This window comes from Dipodomys ordii, unplaced genomic scaffold (genome assembly GCF_000151885.1).
Source record: "Dipodomys ordii isolate 6190 unplaced genomic scaffold, Dord_2.0 Scaffold13, whole genome shotgun sequence".
Classification (NCBI taxonomy): Eukaryota; Metazoa; Chordata; class Mammalia; order Rodentia; family Heteromyidae; genus Dipodomys; species Dipodomys ordii.
In genome coordinates, this window is record NW_012267229.1 from 14,032,181 (window position 1) to 14,052,999 (window position 20,819).

At 45.3% G+C, this 20,819-nt stretch overlaps 1 protein-coding gene across 6 annotated transcripts in view; it reads left to right on the top strand.

The window, feature by feature from the left end:
* Dnmt3b (DNA (cytosine-5-)-methyltransferase 3 beta) overlaps positions 1-20,195 on the top strand; it is a 23,843-nt gene extending 3,648 nt beyond the window's left edge. For 2 of the 6 annotated variants that reach the window (XM_013010748.1, XM_013010749.1), the window contains 15 exons: positions 2,093-2,299; positions 3,694-3,852; positions 5,412-5,519; positions 6,311-6,455; positions 8,063-8,188; positions 8,306-8,350; positions 9,569-9,648; positions 9,919-10,031; positions 10,516-10,699; positions 10,925-11,009; positions 11,469-11,614; positions 12,105-12,195; positions 12,730-12,878; positions 13,775-13,860; positions 18,662-20,195. In XM_013010748.1, the coding sequence (XP_012866202.1) occupies positions 2,093-2,299; positions 3,694-3,852; positions 5,412-5,519; positions 6,311-6,455; positions 8,063-8,188; positions 8,306-8,350; positions 9,569-9,648; positions 9,919-10,031; positions 10,516-10,699; positions 10,925-11,009; positions 11,469-11,614; positions 12,105-12,195; positions 12,730-12,878; positions 13,775-13,860; positions 18,662-18,803 (1,866 nt within the window). In that variant the 3' untranslated portion in view covers positions 18,804-20,195. Of the gene's footprint in view, positions 1-1,380; positions 1,501-2,092; positions 2,300-3,693; positions 3,853-5,411; positions 5,520-6,310; positions 6,456-6,857; positions 6,918-8,062; positions 8,189-8,305; positions 8,351-9,568; positions 9,649-9,918; positions 10,032-10,515; positions 10,700-10,924; positions 11,010-11,468; positions 11,615-12,104; positions 12,196-12,729; positions 12,879-13,774; positions 13,861-16,143; positions 16,214-16,984; positions 17,104-18,661 lie in introns of all 6 variants that reach the window. The other 4 variants (XM_013010744.1, XM_013010745.1, XM_013010746.1 and 1 more) reach the window with 4 other exon arrangements.
* The last annotated feature ends 624 nt before the right edge of the window (positions 20,196-20,819 follow it).

Consider the following 20,819-nt stretch of genomic DNA (forward strand, 5'->3'; position numbering starts at 1 on the left):
ACCCAGGGCCTCTGGCATGCAAGGCATGCGCTCTACCACTGAGCCACCTTCCCAGCCCCAAGACCTCACTATTCTTTTTTTTTTTTTGGGTCCGGTCGTGGGGCCTGAACTCTGGGCCTGGGTACTGTCCCTCAGCTCTTCAGCTCAAGGCTAGCACTCTACCACTTGAGCCATAGCGCCATTTCTGGCTTTTTTCTTTTTGCTTATGTGGTGCTGGGGAATCGAACCCAGGGCCTCAGGCATGCAAGGCAAGCGCTCTAACACTGAGCCACCTTCCCAGCCCAAGACCTCACTATTCTTGAGTGAGGTCTAAACATGGGAAATCAATGCTCAGCACCACCCCTCTCATAACAGGGCTGACAATTTCAATTCATTGCCTTTGTTTGCTTAGCTTTCTCTCTATCACTTGAGCCATTCCTCCAGCCTGGCTTTTTTTTTCTGATTGAATGGAGATTTTATTCCCGGCTAGCTTTTGATGTGTCCCATAGGTCTCGTAACTTCAGAACTTGTCACCCATGGCTCCTAACCTCAATTCCTTCTCATGCTATATGTATTGCAAACTATTTTGCATATTCAACAAGATTCCAGCTACATCATGATTAAATAACCACAGATGATACAGAAGCGAAACAGGACTCTCAAGACCCAAATCCATGCTGTTTGAGAAAACAATTGAGGGATGGACGTTCTTCCATCATTTAAAAAAGTAACTGGTCATATATATATTTTTTGAAAACATACTTTTTATTTCATTTTTTTTGTTGCTGGTCCTGGGGTTTGAACTCAGAGCCTAGGTGCTATTCTTTTTTTTTTTTTTTTGGTTGTGGGGCCTGAACTCTGGGCCTGGGCGCTGTCCTTCAGCTCTTCAGCTCAAGGTTAGTGTTCTACAACTTGAGCCACAGCGCCACTTCTGGCTTTTTTTTCTCCTTATGTTGTGCTGAGGAATCGAACCCAGGGCCTCATGCATGTGAGACAAGCACTCTACCACTGAGCCACCTTCCCAGTCCTATTCTGGTAATTTAGTGGAGAGAAGAGTCTCACAGACTTTATTGCCCAGGGTAGTTTTGAACCACACTATCTTCAGATTTTGGCCTCCTGATTCGCTATCATTATACGTATGAGCTGTCAGCGCCTGGCAACACGTTTATTTTTGATTCTACTTTCTAGGTGCCTGTTGGCAGCTTGCTAAACCTGCAAGTGTGACCCACAGCAGACCATGTAGCTGGCATTTCACTATACTTACACAACTGGGAAATTTCTGGGTAGGGAGTTGTTAGTCTAGGTCACCCGGACAACCCTGGCCCAATCCTTTTGGCCACCTGCCCAATCTCCTTTGTCCCCAGTTACCTAAGGCCTTTTGCTTATCCTCCTTGCTTCCAGGTCCGAACCCGAAATAACAATGCCTCCAGTCAGGAGAGGTACAGGCTCTCTCCACGTTTCACCCGAGGCCGCCAAGGCCGCAATCCTGTTGAGTCCCCCGTGGAGTTCCCAGCTACCAGGGTTGGTTCCCTTGCCCAGTCCATCTCTGATTGGATGATCTGACTCCTTGCACCTTGGCTGTCAACTTTTTCAGGGCCTTGCCTTTTCTTTGTCTCCTGGGCACAAGCAACCTTCTCTCCTTAGCAGCACAGCTTCTCTCTTATCTGAGACCTAAATAATTCACTTATATGCTAATAATGAGAAAATTCCTCAGCGTACCGATTCTTGGCCCACTTACGAGTTGAGCTAGGAGGCACTGACTAACAGACCCATATTATCTATGTAGTGTGTCCTTCAACTGTCTTGACAGCACAGCAAGTCAAGCAAAATCCTGTTTCTGCTGCCGCATTGGCCACTAGGAGGCAAATAAACAGACTACCTGCTCTGCAAGGCCGAGAGCCTTTTGGCTTTACCTGTTGTGCTTGTCTCTGAATACTTACAGTAACTTCCTCTTACCACTTAGGGCATCCTTGTTCCTGGTAACCATCTTGGGTTGTCTTGACCTGTACCTTGATTCTTTCTATCTTCATGTGGGAAGCTGTTTGGGGGAAATGCTCTCTGTCCATCTGCCTCCTATGCTTTGCAGTCACCCAAATTGTCCTTTTATCCACAGTCTCTGAGACGACGGGCAGCAGCAGCAGCAGGCACACCATGGCCCTCCCCTGCCAGCCCTTACCCCACCATCGACCTCACAGATGATGATGTGACACCCCAAAGCAGCAGTACCCCCTATACTGGGATAGGACAAGACAGCAAGCAGGAAAACCTGGAGTCCTCACAGATGGATGGAGAGAGCCATGATGCTGAGAGCGAGTATCAGGTATAGCTAAGAAGGGCTTTGCCTTGGGTAACCAAAGAGACCCTGGAAATAGGCAGAAGAAAACAATTGCCACATATATTACATACTGACCAATCACTGCTATGATTTTTATTTTTATTTTTTTTACTTTTTTTAGGGCCTAGGTGCTGTCCCTGAGCATTATCTACCACTTGAGCCACAGTTCCATTTCAGGCATTTTTGGCAGTGAATTGGACTTTCCACCCACGGCTTGGAACTGCAATCCTCAGATCTCAGCCTTCTGATTAGCTAGGGTTATAGGCATGAGCCACCAGTGCCAAGTGAATTTTTTTTTTGCCTTTAGAAAAAAATCCAAGGGCTAGGAAGTGGCTCAATGGTAGAATGCTTCCTCACATGCATGAGGCCCTGAGTTCGATTCCTCAGTACCACATAAGCAGAAAAACTGGAAGTTGTGCTATGGCTCAAATGGTAGAGCACTGGCCTTGAGCTGAAGATCAGAGGAGCAGCGCCCAGGCCCAGAGTTCACAACCAACCAACCCCCCCTCCCACTGCCACCCCCTCAAAAAAATCAATTTGATCTCTATTTCTTACATGGCCCTTGAAATGTATCCTGTATATGTCACAATTAATTACCAGAAAAATCTGAATTGATTTTCTTCTGAGTATATGTGTATACATGAGGGTCACACCGTGATAGAACAGCATTTCACCCAAATACTATTTAGAATCTCCTCAGTTTAAGTCTGTCATCTGTCTGTGTATTGGGATCATTAACCATAATGAACTACTTGAGCTTGTTTTATGTCCCCTCAAGCATTTTAGCCCTTAGCTTTCCTACATACCAGTACTCATGAAGGATTGTAGGGTTTTTTTTTTTTTTGAGACATGCTCATTATCTCAAGATGGCTCAACCTAACCATAAAGCCCAGACAGGCTTTCCAAGCCATTCTTTTTGTCTCCTTCCAAGTGCTAGGATTACAGGTATGAGCTTTCATGGATAACCCCAGGATTCCTTTTTTCAATATCCAATACATAGTAGATTATTTATACTGTGTATGTGCGTACCCATGGTCCTCATGTTAACTATTCTTTTTTTTTTTGCCAGTCCTGGGGCTTGTATTCAGAGCCTGAGCATCGGTGGCTTGAGGCTAGCACTCTGCCACTTACAACAGGGCTACTTCTGACCTTTTCGGTTTAAATGGTGCTGAGGAATGGAACCCATGGCTTAATGCCTACTAGTTAAGCACTCTACACTAAGCCACATTCCCAGCTCTTTTTTTTTTTTCTTGAGCTCCACCCCAAATCAGCTTCCACATTTGATGACAAGCTTTTCACTGACTTGAGGAATTTCAGGATATTCCTCCTCTTTCTTTGATCTTTTTCACTAGAGTTTCTTCATTTGGTTTTTCTTTCAGGATGGAAAGGAGTTTGGGATAGGGGACCTTGTGTGGGGAAAGATCAAGGGCTTCTCCTGGTGGCCTGCCATGGTGGTATCCTGGAAGGACACTTCCAAGCGCCAGGCCATGTCTGGCATGCGATGGGTCCAATGGTTTGGTGATGGCAAGTTCTCTGAGGTAAGTCCCTAGCCTCTCTTTAGTAGCTCAAATGTCACTTATTTGCAAATGTGCGCACAGAGACTCTTGTGGACAAACATTTGCCATGTTTGAATATGAAGTAAATTCTTGGCAGGTGACTTTTTTGCTAGTTCTGGATTGGCCGTGCGGATTTTATTTTATTTTTTGCTTTTTCTTGGCAAAATCACTAGCATAGGTACTGAGGGCTTAGGAGTAAGAATGGCTACTCTTTGGGACACACTGGGCCCTGGACAGGTCGAAGGATTTGTTAATGTAGGCGTGTATTATTAGTTCTTTAGAGTTGAGTATTTCAGAGCCCCTTTGAGCTTAGGGTTGCTTGCTGTTAGGCAGGACTACTACAACTTACCTCCAGCTCTTTAATTACATTTATAGCCAGAAATATTTTGTGGGCAAACTCATGGAGCAATGAGAGCAGGGACAGAAAGGTTTATTTTCACTCTATAGATACTGGCACTTGAGCTACATCCGATAATTAATCTTGCTTGACAATTATGGCCTGCTGGGAGGAGCTCTGATGGTAATTAGGTTATTGTGAATTTTTTTTTACAGTACTGATTATACACCGGGCCCCCATGTTTGAAAGCTAAACATTCTACCACTAGGCTATACCCTCAATTTCCCTTTGACTCTGATACCGTTTCAGTCTATTCTGTGACATGTAAATATTGATGGGAATAGAGTTTCCAACCTAGAGAAAGTGTTCCTCACTAAAGTGTGGCAAGCTGTTGAGCATGGAACACATGTGGGACCATCAAGTACATTCCTGGGATGCAGTCCTCAGTTTGAGCTTCTAGTTTCTCCATGATTGAGATCATTTCCTAAGGGTAAAAAAATTAATGGCGATGAATGGCATTCAGCTGGGTAGGGGGGTGTTGCAATTGTGCACTAACCAGCAGAGGGAGCAAGAGGTTAAACCTAATTCCAGAATTGGGGGAGTGACTTTGGTCTCATGAAGCAGAAGGGATGGTATGTCAACATATCAACATTACCTGATAACGAAATGTGGAGTTTAGGATTGATGGTCATCTGAACTGTGAGATTAATCACCATGAAGGTCTGTTGGACAAATGAGGCCTAACAAGGGCCAAAAATTGTACCAAGTGTTCTCAGCACATGCTGTTTGCTCTTCATGTGGTCTGGGACAGTGAGAAGTTTGTCATTTGCAGTCACCAGTGCGAATAAAATGTACACCCAGATTGAATTTCAGTACTGGAGCATCACAGTTCCATGCTGCAGACCTTGAACACATATATAAATGTGTGCACACACAGGACAGGATTCATATAATACTATGCGCTAGCAATATTCCATTTTCCCACATCTGGAAGATTGCCATATTTCTGACACAGAATAGGTCAGGACCATTTCTGTTTTTTTTTGTTTTGTTTGTTTTGAAGTTGACACCTGTGTACTTGCCCTCAGGAATGAGTCCTGGTGAAGTATAGTGACTGCACACCTTCCTGGCTGGCCTGGTGGGGCCAGGCCTCACTGGTGACACAGTAAGGGTATATGGTAATGATGGCTATCTTCTCTTCTAGATCGCTGCAGACAAACTGGTTGCCCTAGGACAGTTCAGCCAGCACTTCAACCTGACCACCTTCAATAAACTGGTTTCTTACAAGAAGGCCATGTACCATACCCTGGAGGTAACTTGACACTGGGGAATTAAGGTCTGAACCTAAAGAGTATAGGAAGCAAGACAAGACAACATGTAAAAAGCTGTTCTAGGTAGGTCCCCATGTCACAAGGGTACCTTGGCCATCAAAGAGGAAATGCCAAAGGGTAGTCGTGGAGAGCCCTGCCTTGGAAAGAGGGGACCCACTGGGAAAGTATGAGTTCTGCCTTATGGAGGGGACCATATTCATCTTGGACTTTCCAGATACCTCATATACTCCCCACTTTGAATGGTAAAGATGAAGGCCAAGAGTAGGCAGAGTTGCTTCCTGCCCTTCCTCCAGGCCAAGTTTGTAAACCATAAGGCTCTGCCATCCCTCCCCATTGTTTCTCCTGTACTAATGTGAGCCTGCCATAACATGCCATTTGACCTTGTGCTTTTTTACACATGTAAACGCTCACGGTTCTTGTAATAAAGGGCCTGTGGTATTGATGTGGTCAAGCATCAATGCTTGGTGTCTTCAACAAGGAGACTAACTCCTGCAGCTTCATCATGAAGTAGAGGAACTATTCAGATTTCCTGCTGGGAAGCATTTTTGGTGCATGTTGGGTAGGGAAAGTCCTGACTCTTCAGGGCCCCCAGATCTCCAGCCAGTTTGCCCAGGCCCTTTATCACACACATTCCACAGCCCAGCACAGCTGTCAGGCTCTGAAAAGGCCCAGTGTGAGAGGATTGAAGGGCAGGGTGACTTCCTGGGTTTGGCCTGGCTAACACCCCCTCCCTGCCCCATTCATCACAGACTCTGCCTTTCTATCTTGGCAGAAAGCCAGGATACGTGCTGGCAAGACCTTCCCTAGCAGCCCTGGAGATTCACTGGAGGACCAGCTGAAGCCCATGTTGGAGTGGGCCCATGGGGGCTTCAAGCCCACTGGGATCGAAGGCTTGAAACCCAACAACAAGCAACCAGGTGGGAAAAGGCCTTGGGTTAGCCCTGCCACTAGTTGTGGGAGCAGCCCTTGGGGACTGTACCCTAGCTGTCCCTATCCTACAAAGCTCTCCCGTACCCATCCTCAAACCAAAGCATGCTATAAAAATCAACCCCAGGACATGGGCAGGAAATGCCTATAAAGGTCACCTGCATGTAGCTAAGACTGAATCTCCTGAAAACTGGAGTAAACAGGATTCCATCTTTATTACCACTTTTATTTTACTTCAAGAAAAATAAATGGCATAGCCATTTGTCCCCATCCTATCATTTTGACCAATGCTATATTCCTCCCCCATTATGTCTCTTTCTTTAAATGCAAGGTGTATTTTAACATTTCACATAATGTTTTCTGTTTTGTTTTGTTTCCTCCCCCCAAAAAAGTGGTTAATAAGTCGAAGGTGCAGCGTGCAGGCAGTAGGAAGTTAGGATCCAGGAAATACGGTATTCCCCTTCCCATCTCAAGACTGTTGTTTTTTTCACTCTTTCTAGTTCTTGGCAAATGCAGAACTCACTGAGAATCAAATTTCTTAAGCTGATCTGAACCCAACCCCCTCTCCTCACCTCCTCTCCACGTCTTCATGGTAACATTGGGTGCACTTCCTTTCTTCTGCTGAACACTGGTTTCCTTCTTTCCCCTCAGCACCACCAAATGTCATTTTATTACTGTTGTTTGTGTTTTGTTTTTGTTGACAGAGCTTAAATAGCCCAGACTGGCTTGTGACCCCCAACTCAGACTCTTGAGTGCTGGGATTATGGGCAGGTGTTGCCACATCAACCTTCCTTAGGATACTGGAAAACTATACAAATTTGTCTGCAGAAGCAGTCAAATTTAATTAGCCATGGCTGTGCTGATTCCATCAGTTGAGCTGAAACATACATAACCTTGATCGATTGAGGACTATGTATTTTTTTTGTAATAGTTTCAGTGAGATAAAGAAACAGCTGAAACAAAAATATTTGTACATTTTCTTAATCCCCTGTTACTAAAATATTGGCATTTCAACATTTAGTGAGCCTCAAGATTTTACCTTTTATTTGGCTGTCATGTATCTTATACATGGCCACTTAATGATGATGGCTATTTTCATTTGACATAATTTATCTGCATTAATAAAATAGATTTCTGGTATTAGGATGCAAATTAATCTCAACCTAATTTTGAAAACCAGATTCATGTTGAACTTGTATAAATGAAATAGTTGTTGAAATCCTCTCCATTTTCAAGTTGTCATGATTTAGCAGTCGGATGTCATGTCAAATCCTCAGTCTCCATTGACAGTGCTCAGTAACCACATGAATCAGATGTGTCACTTTTAGATACAGGTGAAATTAATCATAATGTTGAGCTAATTTTAGAAGGATGGACATACAGATGTTTAAGATTGCATATACAAGCAGCTCATTGTTCCTGATTATGAGGGATTGAGTTGAGTTGAGCTACCCATTTTGGGTTGTATTTCCTAAGGAGACCTCTCATGCCATCAAGCCAGGCAGCGAGTTCTGTGCAGAGCACAATCTAATTATGGGACAACTTTCTCCATGTATTCTCCTCTAATTATGGATGCCATGTGCTTTCTTTTTCACAGAGAATAAGAGTCGAAGGCGCACAGCGGATGAGTCTGCCACTTCTGACCATTGCCCCCCACCCAAGCGCCTCAAGACCAATTGTTATAACAACGGCAAAGACCGTGGGGAGGATGATCAAAGTCGAGGTGATTTGGGAGTAGGGAGGGTGCTTTAGAGCTTCCCTTATCTGGAGCAGTTTTAGTGGGGATCATGGCAGAGGTGATTTAAGCATGAATGTCTAATTGAACTTTTTCCTTCAACAGAACAAATGGCTTCTGATGTCACCAACAACAAGGGAAATCTGGAAGGTAATGTCCTCATCTCTCCTTCTCTTCCTTGCTGGTGTTGCCCAGGGCCCTTTTACCCTACCTGGCCCCCAATTTTCCATATAAGTCTGTTTCTCTCATCCTATGTTATTTTACTTTAATAAGATCATTATATGTTACTTATTTAATTTTTTAGATTAAAACTAAGAACTAAGATGTGAATAGGTAGATTTGATGGAGACAGAATGAAACCTGGGTAAAGAGAATCCAATGAAGGCTGGGAATAGGAAAGGGAAGCCAAAACCTGAGCCAAACCAATGGTACCTTAAACCTTCCCAACCAAGAGCAGGAGGTAGCTTTTAGGTAAAAAGCATTGCCATTTGTTACCTTTCTCAAGACTAAGATCCAGTGGGAACCTTCACTAGGATTCAGTCATTTGCATAGAATACACCTAATGGGATTTGGGGGTTCTGAGTATGGATCCAGTTTTTTGTTCTCATCCTGGAGTTTGTACCCAGAGCCTGGGTGTAGTTCCTGAGCTTTACCACTCCACTTTGAGCTTTTTGATTAACTGGAGGTAAGATTTTCATGGACTTTCCAGCATGGACTGGCATCAAATTTTGATCCTCAGATCTCAGCCTTTTAAACAGTATTACAAGCATGAGCCAAATGGCACCTGGCTCCTCAGTCTGGATGCTATGAGGGGTGCTAATGCTAGGCCTTCAGAACATCCCTTTGCTGATGGGTCACTTTCTGAGTGTTCTACTGCTTTTCCTACCAGGTGAGGGTTTGTTTGTCTTGCCTATTTTTTTTAAATAGGATTGTCTGCTTGAGTGAGGAAAAGGACAATGACTGAAACTTCCATGAAAGGGATAATAAACGACTAGGCACTAGTGGCTCATGTGTGTAATCCTAAGCTATTCAGGAGGCTGACATCTGAGAATCTCTGTTAGAAGCCAGCCCAGGCTGGAAAATCTGTGAGACTATGTTCTCCAATTTAACTAACTAAAAGCTGGAAGTAAAGCTGTGGCTCAAAGTGGTAGAGGACTATCCATGAGCAAAAAAAGCACAGGGATAGTCCCAGGCTCTGAATTCAAGCCCCACAGCCTCCCCTTCCCCCCAAAAAAAAGAGAGAGAGAGAGAGGGGTGGGGGAATAAAGCCTTATGCATGTCTAACACCTTTCACACCTAACCCATATACAACTGATTCTGGTGTTAGGTCATAAGTTGGAATAATCCCTCACTTTGCCTTTCCTGCAGATCGCTGTCTATCCTGTGGTAGAAAAAATCCTGCATCATTCCACCCACTTTTTGAGGGTGGACTCTGCCACACATGTCGAGTGAGTCCTGTGCATTTGTTTCCTTCTCCTACACTACTTCCTGATAGTCTCTGCCCTCAAGCCCGCCCACTGCCCTTGCCTCCTATGCTTCCTCTTCCAGTGGAGAATGCTATAGCAGAGAAGTTCTATAAGGCACCATAGACCATGGGCATTCGACCCTGATAAAGGCCACCAGTCCACCAGAAAATTAACCTAAGGCATAAGCCATTGGACAAGCTGGGTTTGGGTTACTGTTATCCCTGGTTTCATGGGTATGTCTTTAACTGCCAGGAGCGCTTCCTCGAGTTGTTTTACATGTATGACGATGATGGCTATCAGTCCTATTGCACCGTGTGCTGTGAGGGCCGAGAGCTACTTCTCTGCAGCAACACGAGCTGCTGCCGGTAAGCACTGGGCCTCTGCGTCGCTGACTGGGCCCCAAGGACCCCAGCTTGTACTTTGCCATTCCTGCAGGCACGTAGTAGCCTATAATTGCTTCCATCCAAAACACCAGGACTTGTAACTGCATTGGACTACAGGCAAGGGGACTGACTAGACAGAAGGCTAAATGTCAAGAATGGGGTAATACTAATTGAGTGATTGACCCTGGCCTTGGTGTAGGTGTGTCTTGTGGTTTGAAGAATAAGCTTTCCCTCGGATGCTTTGCAAACTGACCTGAAGTCCAAAGGTCCATGGTGATTGGGTGGGAGGGAGAATTTTTGCAAAGGGCCTATGAATTGAGGCCGAGTAGCATACCTCTCCTGTGGAGCTTTGCAGGCCAAAATGTTAAGCAAAGCAAGGGGGCCCTATGAAATTTCATCTTCCTGGGAATGGGACCTTTGAGAGAGCTGTTTGGTGACCAGTGTCCTTTCTCACGCACTGGTTCAGGTGCTTCTGTGTGGAATGTCTGGAGGTGCTGGTTGGCCCTGGCACAGCTGCAGAGGCCAAGCTTCAGGAGCCCTGGAGTTGCTACATGTGTGTCCCACAGCGCTGCCATGGGGTGCTCCGGCGCCGCAAGGACTGGAATGTGCGCCTAAATACCTTCTTCACGACAGATCCAGAGTTTGATTTTGTAAGCAAGCCACAGACATCATCACCCACCACCACAGGCCCTAGAACCATGGAGGTCTTGGTCACTGTGGATACACATAGCAAGATTCATTACCCAAATGGAGCCTCTCAGGGCCTCAGGATGAGAGCCAGTCACAGCAGCTTATGAATCCCCCTGAGGATTCATCATTTCCCCTGAGGGCTCCCTGCCTCTCCTTCAATCCATGATCCACTTTTCTTCTGGCAGGAACCACCTAAGTTATACCCTGCGATTCCTGCAGCTCGTAGGCGGCCCATTAGAGTGCTGTCACTGTTCGATGGAATTGCCACAGGTAAGTTAGGAGTCACCTCTCCCTGCCAGTCAAGGAGTCTGACTTGGTCCAGGTGTTAGGGTTATTACCTGTCCTGCACTTTCCTCAGCTTTCGCTTATTGTTACCATCTGGACACACTTTTGTCCTTTTTAAAAGAACACACGTATTAGCTGTTACATTTAATTTTTAATTTGTTCAGGTATCTGACCTTTTGGCTCATACCACATATATAAATTCTTAATGGATCACTACTACCATTGTTGTTTTTCTCTCCTTTCCATTTCCTGAAGGTTTTACACACATAGAATAGTCCACAAGCAGGGTTTATGATCTCCCGGGGTCTAGCCTGACTACATTGTTTGCTCCTAATTGCCAGTGAGGTCCTAAACATGATCCTCAATCTACCACTGCACAGGGACTGGAATGCAGCTGTTCTGTACTGAGCATCATTTATATAATTGTGTCTGGCCTTCCCACAGGGTATTTGGTCCTCAAAGATTTGGGTATTAAGGTGGACAGGTATGTCGCTTCTGAAGTCTGTCAAGAGTCTATTGCTGTGGGAACTGTTAAGCATGGAGGGAATATAAAATATGTGAATGATGTCCGGAGAATCTCAAAGCAAAATGTGAGTACAGTCCCTGCCCTTCTGGGTCATACTTTTCTTTCCTTGTTATGTCTCCCAATTCCTCAACCCTCATGGAATGCTAGATCCCAGGGTTGTGGATTAAAGATAATTTATGGTTAATTCTTGTTAAAATAGTAACTTCATAGGGAATCCTGAGAATTAATCGAGCTAATGACCAAGAAAGATTCAACAATTGGGTCACATAAAAAACCTTCTAGGGCTGGGAAGGTGGCTCAGTGGTAGAGCGCTTGCCTTGCATGCTCGAGGCCCTGTGTTCGATTCCCCAGCACCACATAAGCAAAAAAAGAAAAAAAGTCAGAAGTGGCGCTCTGGCTCTATTGGTAGACTGCTAGCCTTAAGCTGAAGAGCTGAGGGACAGCACCCAGGCCCAGAGTTCAGGCCCCACGACCGGACCCCCCCCCCAAAAAAAAACCTTCTATTGCACCTTCCTCAGCCTTATCTCTTCCCTGACCATATTTTTGTCCCCCAGATTGATGAGTGGGGTCCCTTTGACTTGGTGATTGGTGGAAGCCCATGCAATGACCTCTCAAATGTGAATCCAGCAAGGAAGGGGCTATATGGTAAGTACTCCATTTGTTTAGTGCCAGAGACCCTACTATACCTGACTCCTGGTTTCTGATAGGATCAGGTGGTTCTTCCTCCACTCCCCCCCCCTTTTTTTTTTATTTTTTTGGTCAGTCATGGGGCTTGAACTGGAACTGGGTGCTCTCCCTGCACCCCTTGCTCAAGGCTACTAGTCTACCACAGTATAACCTCTGGTTTCAAGTGGTTAATTGGAGATGAGTCTCAAGGGGACTTTTCTGCCTGGGCTGGCTTTGAACTGCAATCCTCAAGATTTCAGCCTCCTTAGTGAGTAGCTAGGATTATAGGTGTGAACAACCCTTCTTAACACTTTACATTCAGTACATAATACAGTGCTAGTGATTATTGTACTGCCTGCTGCTGGCTCATTCCACCGGCCTCCAGGGATAGATAGTGATCCGAGGAAATTGGACTTTTCTGTCATTGGGAACCTGTTTGATTGCGTGAGGAGCACTGTGCAGCAGACTTTTAATGAACTTGTGTTTCTTTTTCTGATGTTTTTATGGATGTAGAGGGCACTGGCCGTCTCTTCTTTGAGTTCTACCATCTGCTGAATTACTCTCGCCCTAAGGAGGGTGATAACCGGCCCTTCTTCTGGATGTTTGAGAATGTTGTAGCCATGAAGGTTGATGACCGGAAGGACATCTCACGGTTCCTGGCGGTGAGGAGCACAGGGCACTGCTTGATTGACAGCTTGCATGGCATAGCTGCTCAGTATTTCCAGATTACAGAACATTTCTGGGACTGGCGGGAAGTTTTTTTCAGGTTGGGATGGGAATGCAGGAGGATCCCTTGGAAGATGGGCTTTTAGAGCTATGAGTCCAGTCTATATATTTGAAGTACTCTAGACTGCTTATTCTCATTTGTTCTGAAATGTTTATTTCAGGGATTATAGGGAATTGTTGAGTAAATGCCTTTTGTTCTTTAATTTTTTTCTCTTGCTGGGTGGTGGTACTTGTTACTGCTGGTGTTTGTCACAATTTAGGCTCTCTCTCTCTCTTGTCAGTCATGGGGCCTGAACTTTGGGCCTGGGCACTGTCCCTCAACTCTTCAGCTCAAGGCTAGCACTCTACCACTTGAGCCACAGCACGACTTCTGGCTTTTTCTGCTTATGTGGTGCTGAGGAATGGGACCCAGGGCCTCATGCATGCAAGGCAAGCACTCTTATCACTGAGCCACTTTCCCAGCCCTTCTGGCTCTTTTTCTAAAAAAATTAAATAGCTTACATATCTGGTGATGGTGCTGGCTTGGTCCTTGATGTGAACCCAGTGACTGGGTGTTACTGAGCCACAGGACCATGATCTTGATTTAGCAGATTTTGATTGATGTGCTTTTACAACTGTCCTGCAATGTCCAGGGTGTCAACAAGTCTGATCTGTTCTTTTTGCCCCTCATTCATATAAAGTTTTAGCCCTATTGTTATGCTAACTCTTGATGGAAATGGGTCTGTCTTCTGGGGAGGCACCTGGCCAGTGCACCTAGCCCAATGCACCTGGGCTCTGATGTGCTTTCCCACCTAGAATCTTGGCAGCTCAAGCCCTCCTTCTCTTCCTGCAGTGTAATCCAGTGATGATTGATGCCATCAAAGTTTCTGCTGCTCACAGGGCCAGATACTTCTGGGGAAACCTACCTGGGATGAACAGGTAACAAGCCCAGTGACATAGAGTGAATGATCTCAGTTTTCTTTCAAGTCTTCTAGAAACTGCTGTCAACAGCCCGATCTGACAGTTGGGCTAACCTGTGGTGTTACGCATTGCTTCTTATTTGTCTATTCAGAAATAATAGTAGATTCATGGGCTTCGTCACTTAGTCAGCCTACCAGGACCCTGGTTCCCGTGTGCTCGGCCGAGTGAGTGCCAGGGACATTGGGTAATCTTTTTGAGACTTGAGAGCTGTTGGTGTCTCTATACTCTACCTCTCTTTTTTGCTGCTATAGCAAATCCTATTTGGAAATAGAAGTAGGTTAAAGTTGTAATCCATTCCTTCCTGCCCCTGAGATGAAGTCACCCCTGCAGCAGGCCCTTAGTGACCAACCAGTTGGCAAAATTCTCCCCCAGATCTCTCACGTTCAGATAATTTTTGTTTTGTTTTGTTTTCTTTGGGTCCGGTTGTGGGGCCTGAACTCTGTGCCTGGGCGCTGTCCCTCAGCTCTTCAGCTCAAGGCTAGCGTTCTACCACTTAAGCCACAGCGCCACTTCCAGCTTTTTTCTTTTTCCTTATGTGGTGCTGAGGAATCGAACCCAGGGCCTCATGCATGCAAGCCACGAGCTCTACCACTGATCCACCTTCCCAGCTCACTTTCAGATAATGTTTTATTGGTGCTCATTTTGGGTCTTGAATTCAAAGCCTGCGCACACTGTCTCCTTAACTTTTGTGCTCAAGGCTACGGCTTTACCACTTGGAGCCACAGAGCCATTTCTCGCTTTTTGGAGTTAATTATAGATAGTCTCCCAGACTTTAGGCTGGCTTTGAATCATGATCCTCAGTTCTCAGCCTCCTGAGTACCTTAGGTTACAAGTGTGAGCCACTGGTTCACCTCGTCATCTTCAGATGTTTATAACTAAGTCTTTCCTACCTTTGTCATAACTATAGTTCATTCCTTGAGTTAAGATAGGCCTATATCTTTACTGTACTTTCACGAAGAACGTGGTAATACAGTTTGCCAAATATGATGGTACTATGACACCTTAGTTTTGCAAATGAGTTAAGTATGGTTGCTTTACGGAATTTAACCAAGTGTAGACATCTGATCTAGGAATAATTGGAGGGATTCTGTTGAATGGTTGCGCTTTGAGTTGACTAACTAGCATAATAAATGGTGCCTTGTCCATACTTGAATTTACATGACTTATACAACCTTCACTCTGACATGTAACTGGTGCCTGTCTGTACATCACCTTTATCATAACAATAAAAAATTGGGGGGAAAATGTGGACAGGAGAGATCAGAACCCACCAGCAATTAAGGAGTCAAATCTGCTGGCAGTCCAAAAGGATGATGGCAGTGGGAATAGGGAACATCCCCAGCATAGCTGTTTGTGAAGTGGCTGAGAAAGCACTTGAAGATGACTATTTGGAGTTGAGATCGAGGTGGTTTATAGGTGCAGAACACACTATCAGGAAGAAGGCATAGGTCTCGGGGCCTGATTGATGCAAGGCTTGTATAGCCATAGTCCCTTTGCTCCCTTCATTCAGTCTAGGAGGACGGAACTATGGACAGGGTGGAATCCTTGAGATGATGTGAGGGAAATGTGCAGAGGCCCCACTTTGGCAATATCCATTTTCGTCTCTTGGTTCTTTGTGGTCCTGCAGTTCCCATGCTACATTCACATACATTTTCTCAATCAGCAAGTTTGTCTTGCTTTATTGAGAGACAGGGGGAAATGATAAATTGATTAGATACCACTTGAGCTACAGCGCCACTTCCGGTTTTCTGGTGGTTTATTGGAGATAGGAGTCTCACGGTCTCTCCTGCCCGGGATGGCTTTGAACTGAGATCCTCAGATCTCAGCCTCCTGAGTAGCTAGGATTACAGGTGAGCCACCAGCGCCCAGCTCCTAGGATTGGTTTGATTCCCAGGCTCCACCCACTATAAATGAAGCCTAGTGAAGTGCCAAGACCATGCTCAAATCTACTAAACAGTGTGGACCTGGATAGTAGTGTCTCCTACCCTCCTGGGTTGTAGTGTCCCCAACCCTCCTGTTCCTGTAGGAACCTGGCTTGGATTCATACTAATTCAGGACAGGCAGCAGTCACTGCAGGGGGCTAATCCACTCCTAGCCTTGGCATAGACTTGTGCTCATGGCAAGATTACCACTGCTGGGGCACCTTTTCACACTGGAAGTACCCCTTCCTCCTGCTGTGAGGTGCCTGGCTGAGGTCCCTCCTGCAGATGGTAGAAAGTAATGGGTTTTGGCTGTTCTCAGGCCTGTGATAGCATCAAAGAATGATAAACTCGAGCTGCAGGACTGCTTGGAGTTCAGTAGGACAGCAAAGGTAAGGTGTATTTCTAAACAGACTGCACGGTGACCTGGAGAATGAATGCACTTTGGTGATCCCTAAGTGGGGACGTGGGAAATGACTTTGGTGTCTGGTGTCCTCCTCCTCTTCCTCCACCTCCTCCTCTTTCCTTCTCTTCACATGTCCTGGTGCTGGGCTTCTGTACCCTCTTCAAGTACTGAGAGTACAAATGATTCTTGATAAGCAATCTCTGAGGAAAGGCAACTATTCTTCCTCTCAGTTAATATGGACTATGTAGGGAGAGGCAGAATTTCAGCTGGCCCTTCCACAAGAAAAGAGTAATGCTTTTGCAAAAAAACAAAGCAGAAGCAAAAAAACCCAACCAACCCCCTGCCCCCGCCCCCGCAATATGCTGTCAGGTCTCAGATAAAATTGTAACTTTGTCCATGAACCTGATCGTCAATATCTGCATCAAACAAAATATCCTTTGTCCAAAGTCTGCCTGACAAGGTTTCTCCTTGACTTGAATCCTATTTGATCACTAACTGGTGTCTTCTTGGCCCCCATGCGACCTCACTCATGGTCACTTTTTTGCTTATCTTAATCTTTCAGGCTGTGTCCTTGTTAAACTTCTTGTGTCTGTGGGAAGCACAAAATGTTTACCGCCTTTTTGTCTCCTTTTCTCACTCAGTGAGCCTAGCACTGCCAACTCCTACACATGCCCAACCCCCTCCCCAGGCACCTTTGGGCCTTCGCCCTGCCCAGAACCCTTCTGAGCTTACTCCATGATGTCCTTTTGTTCTCCAGTTAAAGAAAGTACAGACAATAACCACCAAGTCGAACTCGATCAGACAGGGGAAAAACCAACTTTTCCCTGTTGTCATGAATGGCAAAGAAGATGTTTTGTGGTGCACTGAGCTCGAAAGGTGAGCAAGGCTGCACTTGAGGGAGCTGGTGCAGACAGACACAGAAGGGGGAGGCGCATGGATGGGGTCAAGGCCAGAACTATAAATGATGGGCAGGCGCTTGTTCTAATTCTTTTTAAGTCTCGCTGCCTCCAGTGCAGTGTGACCGGGGATGATACCTCAGAGCTAGCCCTTATTTTTCTGGCAGTAGAGGTGGGTGATTCTGGATATGAGGTCATTACAGTACCGCCTGTCTGTACTGTCCTGATATCTACCTGCCCTGACACGCTGCGGCAACAAAAGATCTATGAGGAACAAAAAAAAACCCCATTGGTCTCTCTTTCATCTGTTGTGGGGCTTGAACTCTGGGCCTGGGCGCTGACCCTCAGCTCTTCAGCTCAAGGCAAGTGCTCTACCACTTGAGCCACAATGCCACTTCTGGTTTTCCGGTGGTTAATTGGAGATAAGAGTCTCACGGGCTTTCCTGCCTGGGCGGGCTTTGAACCACAATCCTCAGATCTCAGCCTACTGAGTAGCTAGGATTACAGATGTGAGCCACCAGCACCAGGCCCATTGGTATTAGTTGGAAGATTTCTTCAGTTGAATTATTCTTATACAGCTGATTCATACTGCTTAGCCCAAAGTCTGTCTTCTTCTTTTATTGGGTTAAGTATGTGTCTATTCCAATGGAAATATCTATCTCTTGGACTTCAATGTTTCCTCTCTACCACCCCCCACCTCTTTTTGGATTAATTTTGTTCTTAAAAAAGTAAGGATATGAATTTTCCTCTCCTTACATTTTTGGGTATCTTCCAAAGGCATTTTATACAGAGTATTTTCATTCCAGATCCCTAATTGTACTTTGAGTTTATTTCTCAATAAACAATGTTGATTAATAAGAAGAAATTAAAACTGAATATCTTGGGTGAATCTACAGATGCCGTGAATTCTTCAGGATTTTTGACACCTGTGTATGAAGTATAGGTAGAGATGTGATAGGGGCAGGTACAGATGGCTTTCTATGAGATGGCAAGTTACAAGCCTGAGATGTTAGCCCGTCCAGTTATTGACCTGTTGGTGCTGAGTACTGTGGTTTAGTCTTCTAGCCTTTGACTAGGCCTGGTTGAGTCCTGTTAGGCAACTTTGGGAATCAATTTATAGTTCACTTATGGTAACTCACCTGGTCTGTTTCTGTGAATGGCCTTGACCTTATTCTTCAAGGAAAATATTGAGCTTTGAAGAAGCCTCTACTTGCTTGGCATTCAGCCAAACATTTATTTACTAAAGTAAGATACTTTGAACACAGATTGCTGGAACACAGTGGTAGGACTGGGGCTGGAAAGAACGGGTGCCCTAATAAGAATAACTTCTGTCTAAAAGATGGGACCCTGACCTCCTAGAGATGGAAAGGGTTCTCTTTTGAAGGCCCAAGGGCTGAAGGGATTGGACATACTTCGGTAGAGAAAGTGGTAGCTTGCTGCCTGGCCCACATGAGGACTTCTTAGAACCCAGGGGTTCTAGGCATCGTGCTGGGATAGGCTGTTCTGATTCCCTGTCTTTTCACCCTGGTGCTCCCCAGGATCTTCGGCTTTCCTGTACACTACACGGACGTGTGCAACATGGGCCGTAGTGCCCGCCAGAAGCTGCTCGGGAGGTCCTGGAGTGTGCCTGTCATCCGACACCTCTTCGCCCCCCTGAAGGACTACTTTGCCTGTGAATAATTCTACCCAGGCCTGCTGAGAACTGGGGTATCAGGGGCAGGGCTAGGGCCCAGGAGGTGCTCAGATTCATGATGATGATTTCCCCTAGCTCTGCCCTTCCTCAGCTCAGCTGAGCTGTGTGCGGTCTCACTGTACCTCAGCTCTCTCCTGCTCAGTGGGAGCAGAGCCACTTGACCCTCTCTGACAAAGAGAAATCCCAAGGTGCCACCTCCTGTGCACAACTCAGACCTGCCCGCTCAGAGCGGTCAAACATGGTGCTCATTTGTCCTTTCTAAAATTTCAAAAACTTGAAGTAGATAGTAAGATGGCCTCCCCCATCCCTTTTTCCCTGGGTTTCCCATTAAGATAACCAAAATCACAGTTCTGTCAGGTAGCTCTCCAACACTCAGGTTAATGCTGCAGAATCACCCAAGACAGTCATTACTGTAATAAGATTTAATTTTTTTTTCAATGTCTGGGGTTTCCTGTTTACTGGAGCTTGCAGTTGTAGACATGTAGCCATTTTTCAGGGCCTAGGATGTTTTTTTTTTTCTAGGGATAACAGAAGAGGATATGTTGCTGTATATGTCTTGGATTTTACCCAGCCTCTTCCCCTTGCCTTGGTGCAAGGGCCACATTTTCCCTTCATGGTGATGATTTCAGCAGGCATGATGTCATCACCGTCAATTCAGGGCTATTTTCCCCCAACCCATGTGTTCACCTCAGCGAGATCCCTCCATGTACCTGCGAATCCTCTGGGGAGCTCAGGAAGGAATGGACTGAGCTAGTATAGCTGCCATATATGTATATGGATAAGTTGAGTTTATTAGTCTCTTCTATTCCCTATGTGAGGGCTATGGAGGAGATAGCTTAGATAAGATCCCCCTTCTCTCTCCTCCCCCCCCCCCAGTCCCTTCCCTTCCCTTTCAAAAGATGTACTCTCCCGCAGGCATGGATCCCCAGATCCTCATTCTTTGATAGACAGGGGCAGAAAGCACATTTCCACCTTTCCCCTCATCTAAGAGATGGCAGGGGAGCTGTAATAAGATAAGAGCTTTTGATTCTCCAAGATTTTAAAATCCCTTTTTATTCTACAATATATCGTCTTTTTACAGGCCCGAGAGAGGTGGACAAGCTGCATTTCAGAAATGCTGCCATTATGGTTTTTAACACCTTTTTACACTTAACTGGTGCTATTTTGTAGAATAAGAACGACCGTGACAAATTTTGTGGGGCTTTTTATACACTTTTTTTTTAAATCTCAGACTTCTATTTTTTGTTTTTAGCATTTTCTTTAAAATCTTTTTGTAACTGGAGTCGTATAAAAAAGTATGGGGAAAAAACTGTGCCTTGTTTCAACAGTTTTTTGCTGACTTTTAGGCCAAAAGATAACGGATGCCTGGAGTTTACCTTATTCTGTCTAATTAAAATCAGTATTTCTCTATAATTAGTCTGGTGTCCATTTTGTTCTATGACAGGTCAAGTGGGTGGGACACAGGAAGGCCTGGCTAACTGGAAAGAAGTCATTGATGCCTCTAAACATTGGGGTGTCATGGGGACTGAAGCAGTATCTTCAACATGCTGGCGCTGATTCTGAGAATCAGTTGCTGGGAATGAAGGAGTAGTGAGTGGACAGACATAATCTTGTTTTCCAAGTATGGCTGGAGCTTTTTAATGTGTTTCAAGGCTTGATGTTTGAGACACCCATCTCTACTCTTTGGACCAACGATCAGTCACAATACCACTATGTCAGTTCCTCCTGCTTTTGTGGTATTCTGTTACACCTCATTTCACAAATTCAAGGTTGTCATTCCAAAGGGCAGCCTGGGTGAGGCAGGTTGAGAATCAGCCTGTGATCCCAACTTAGTCCTTGGTATAGTGTGATTTTTTTTTTTTCACTAAGTCTAAAATTCTCAAGTCATTCACCATTTCCTGTGTGCTTCCTCCAGTCATTCTACTTGTTTATCTAAGGCCAGCCATTTAGGTCTCCCAAACACAGACATGGCAGAATTGCAACTTCTAGCCACCCTTTGATGA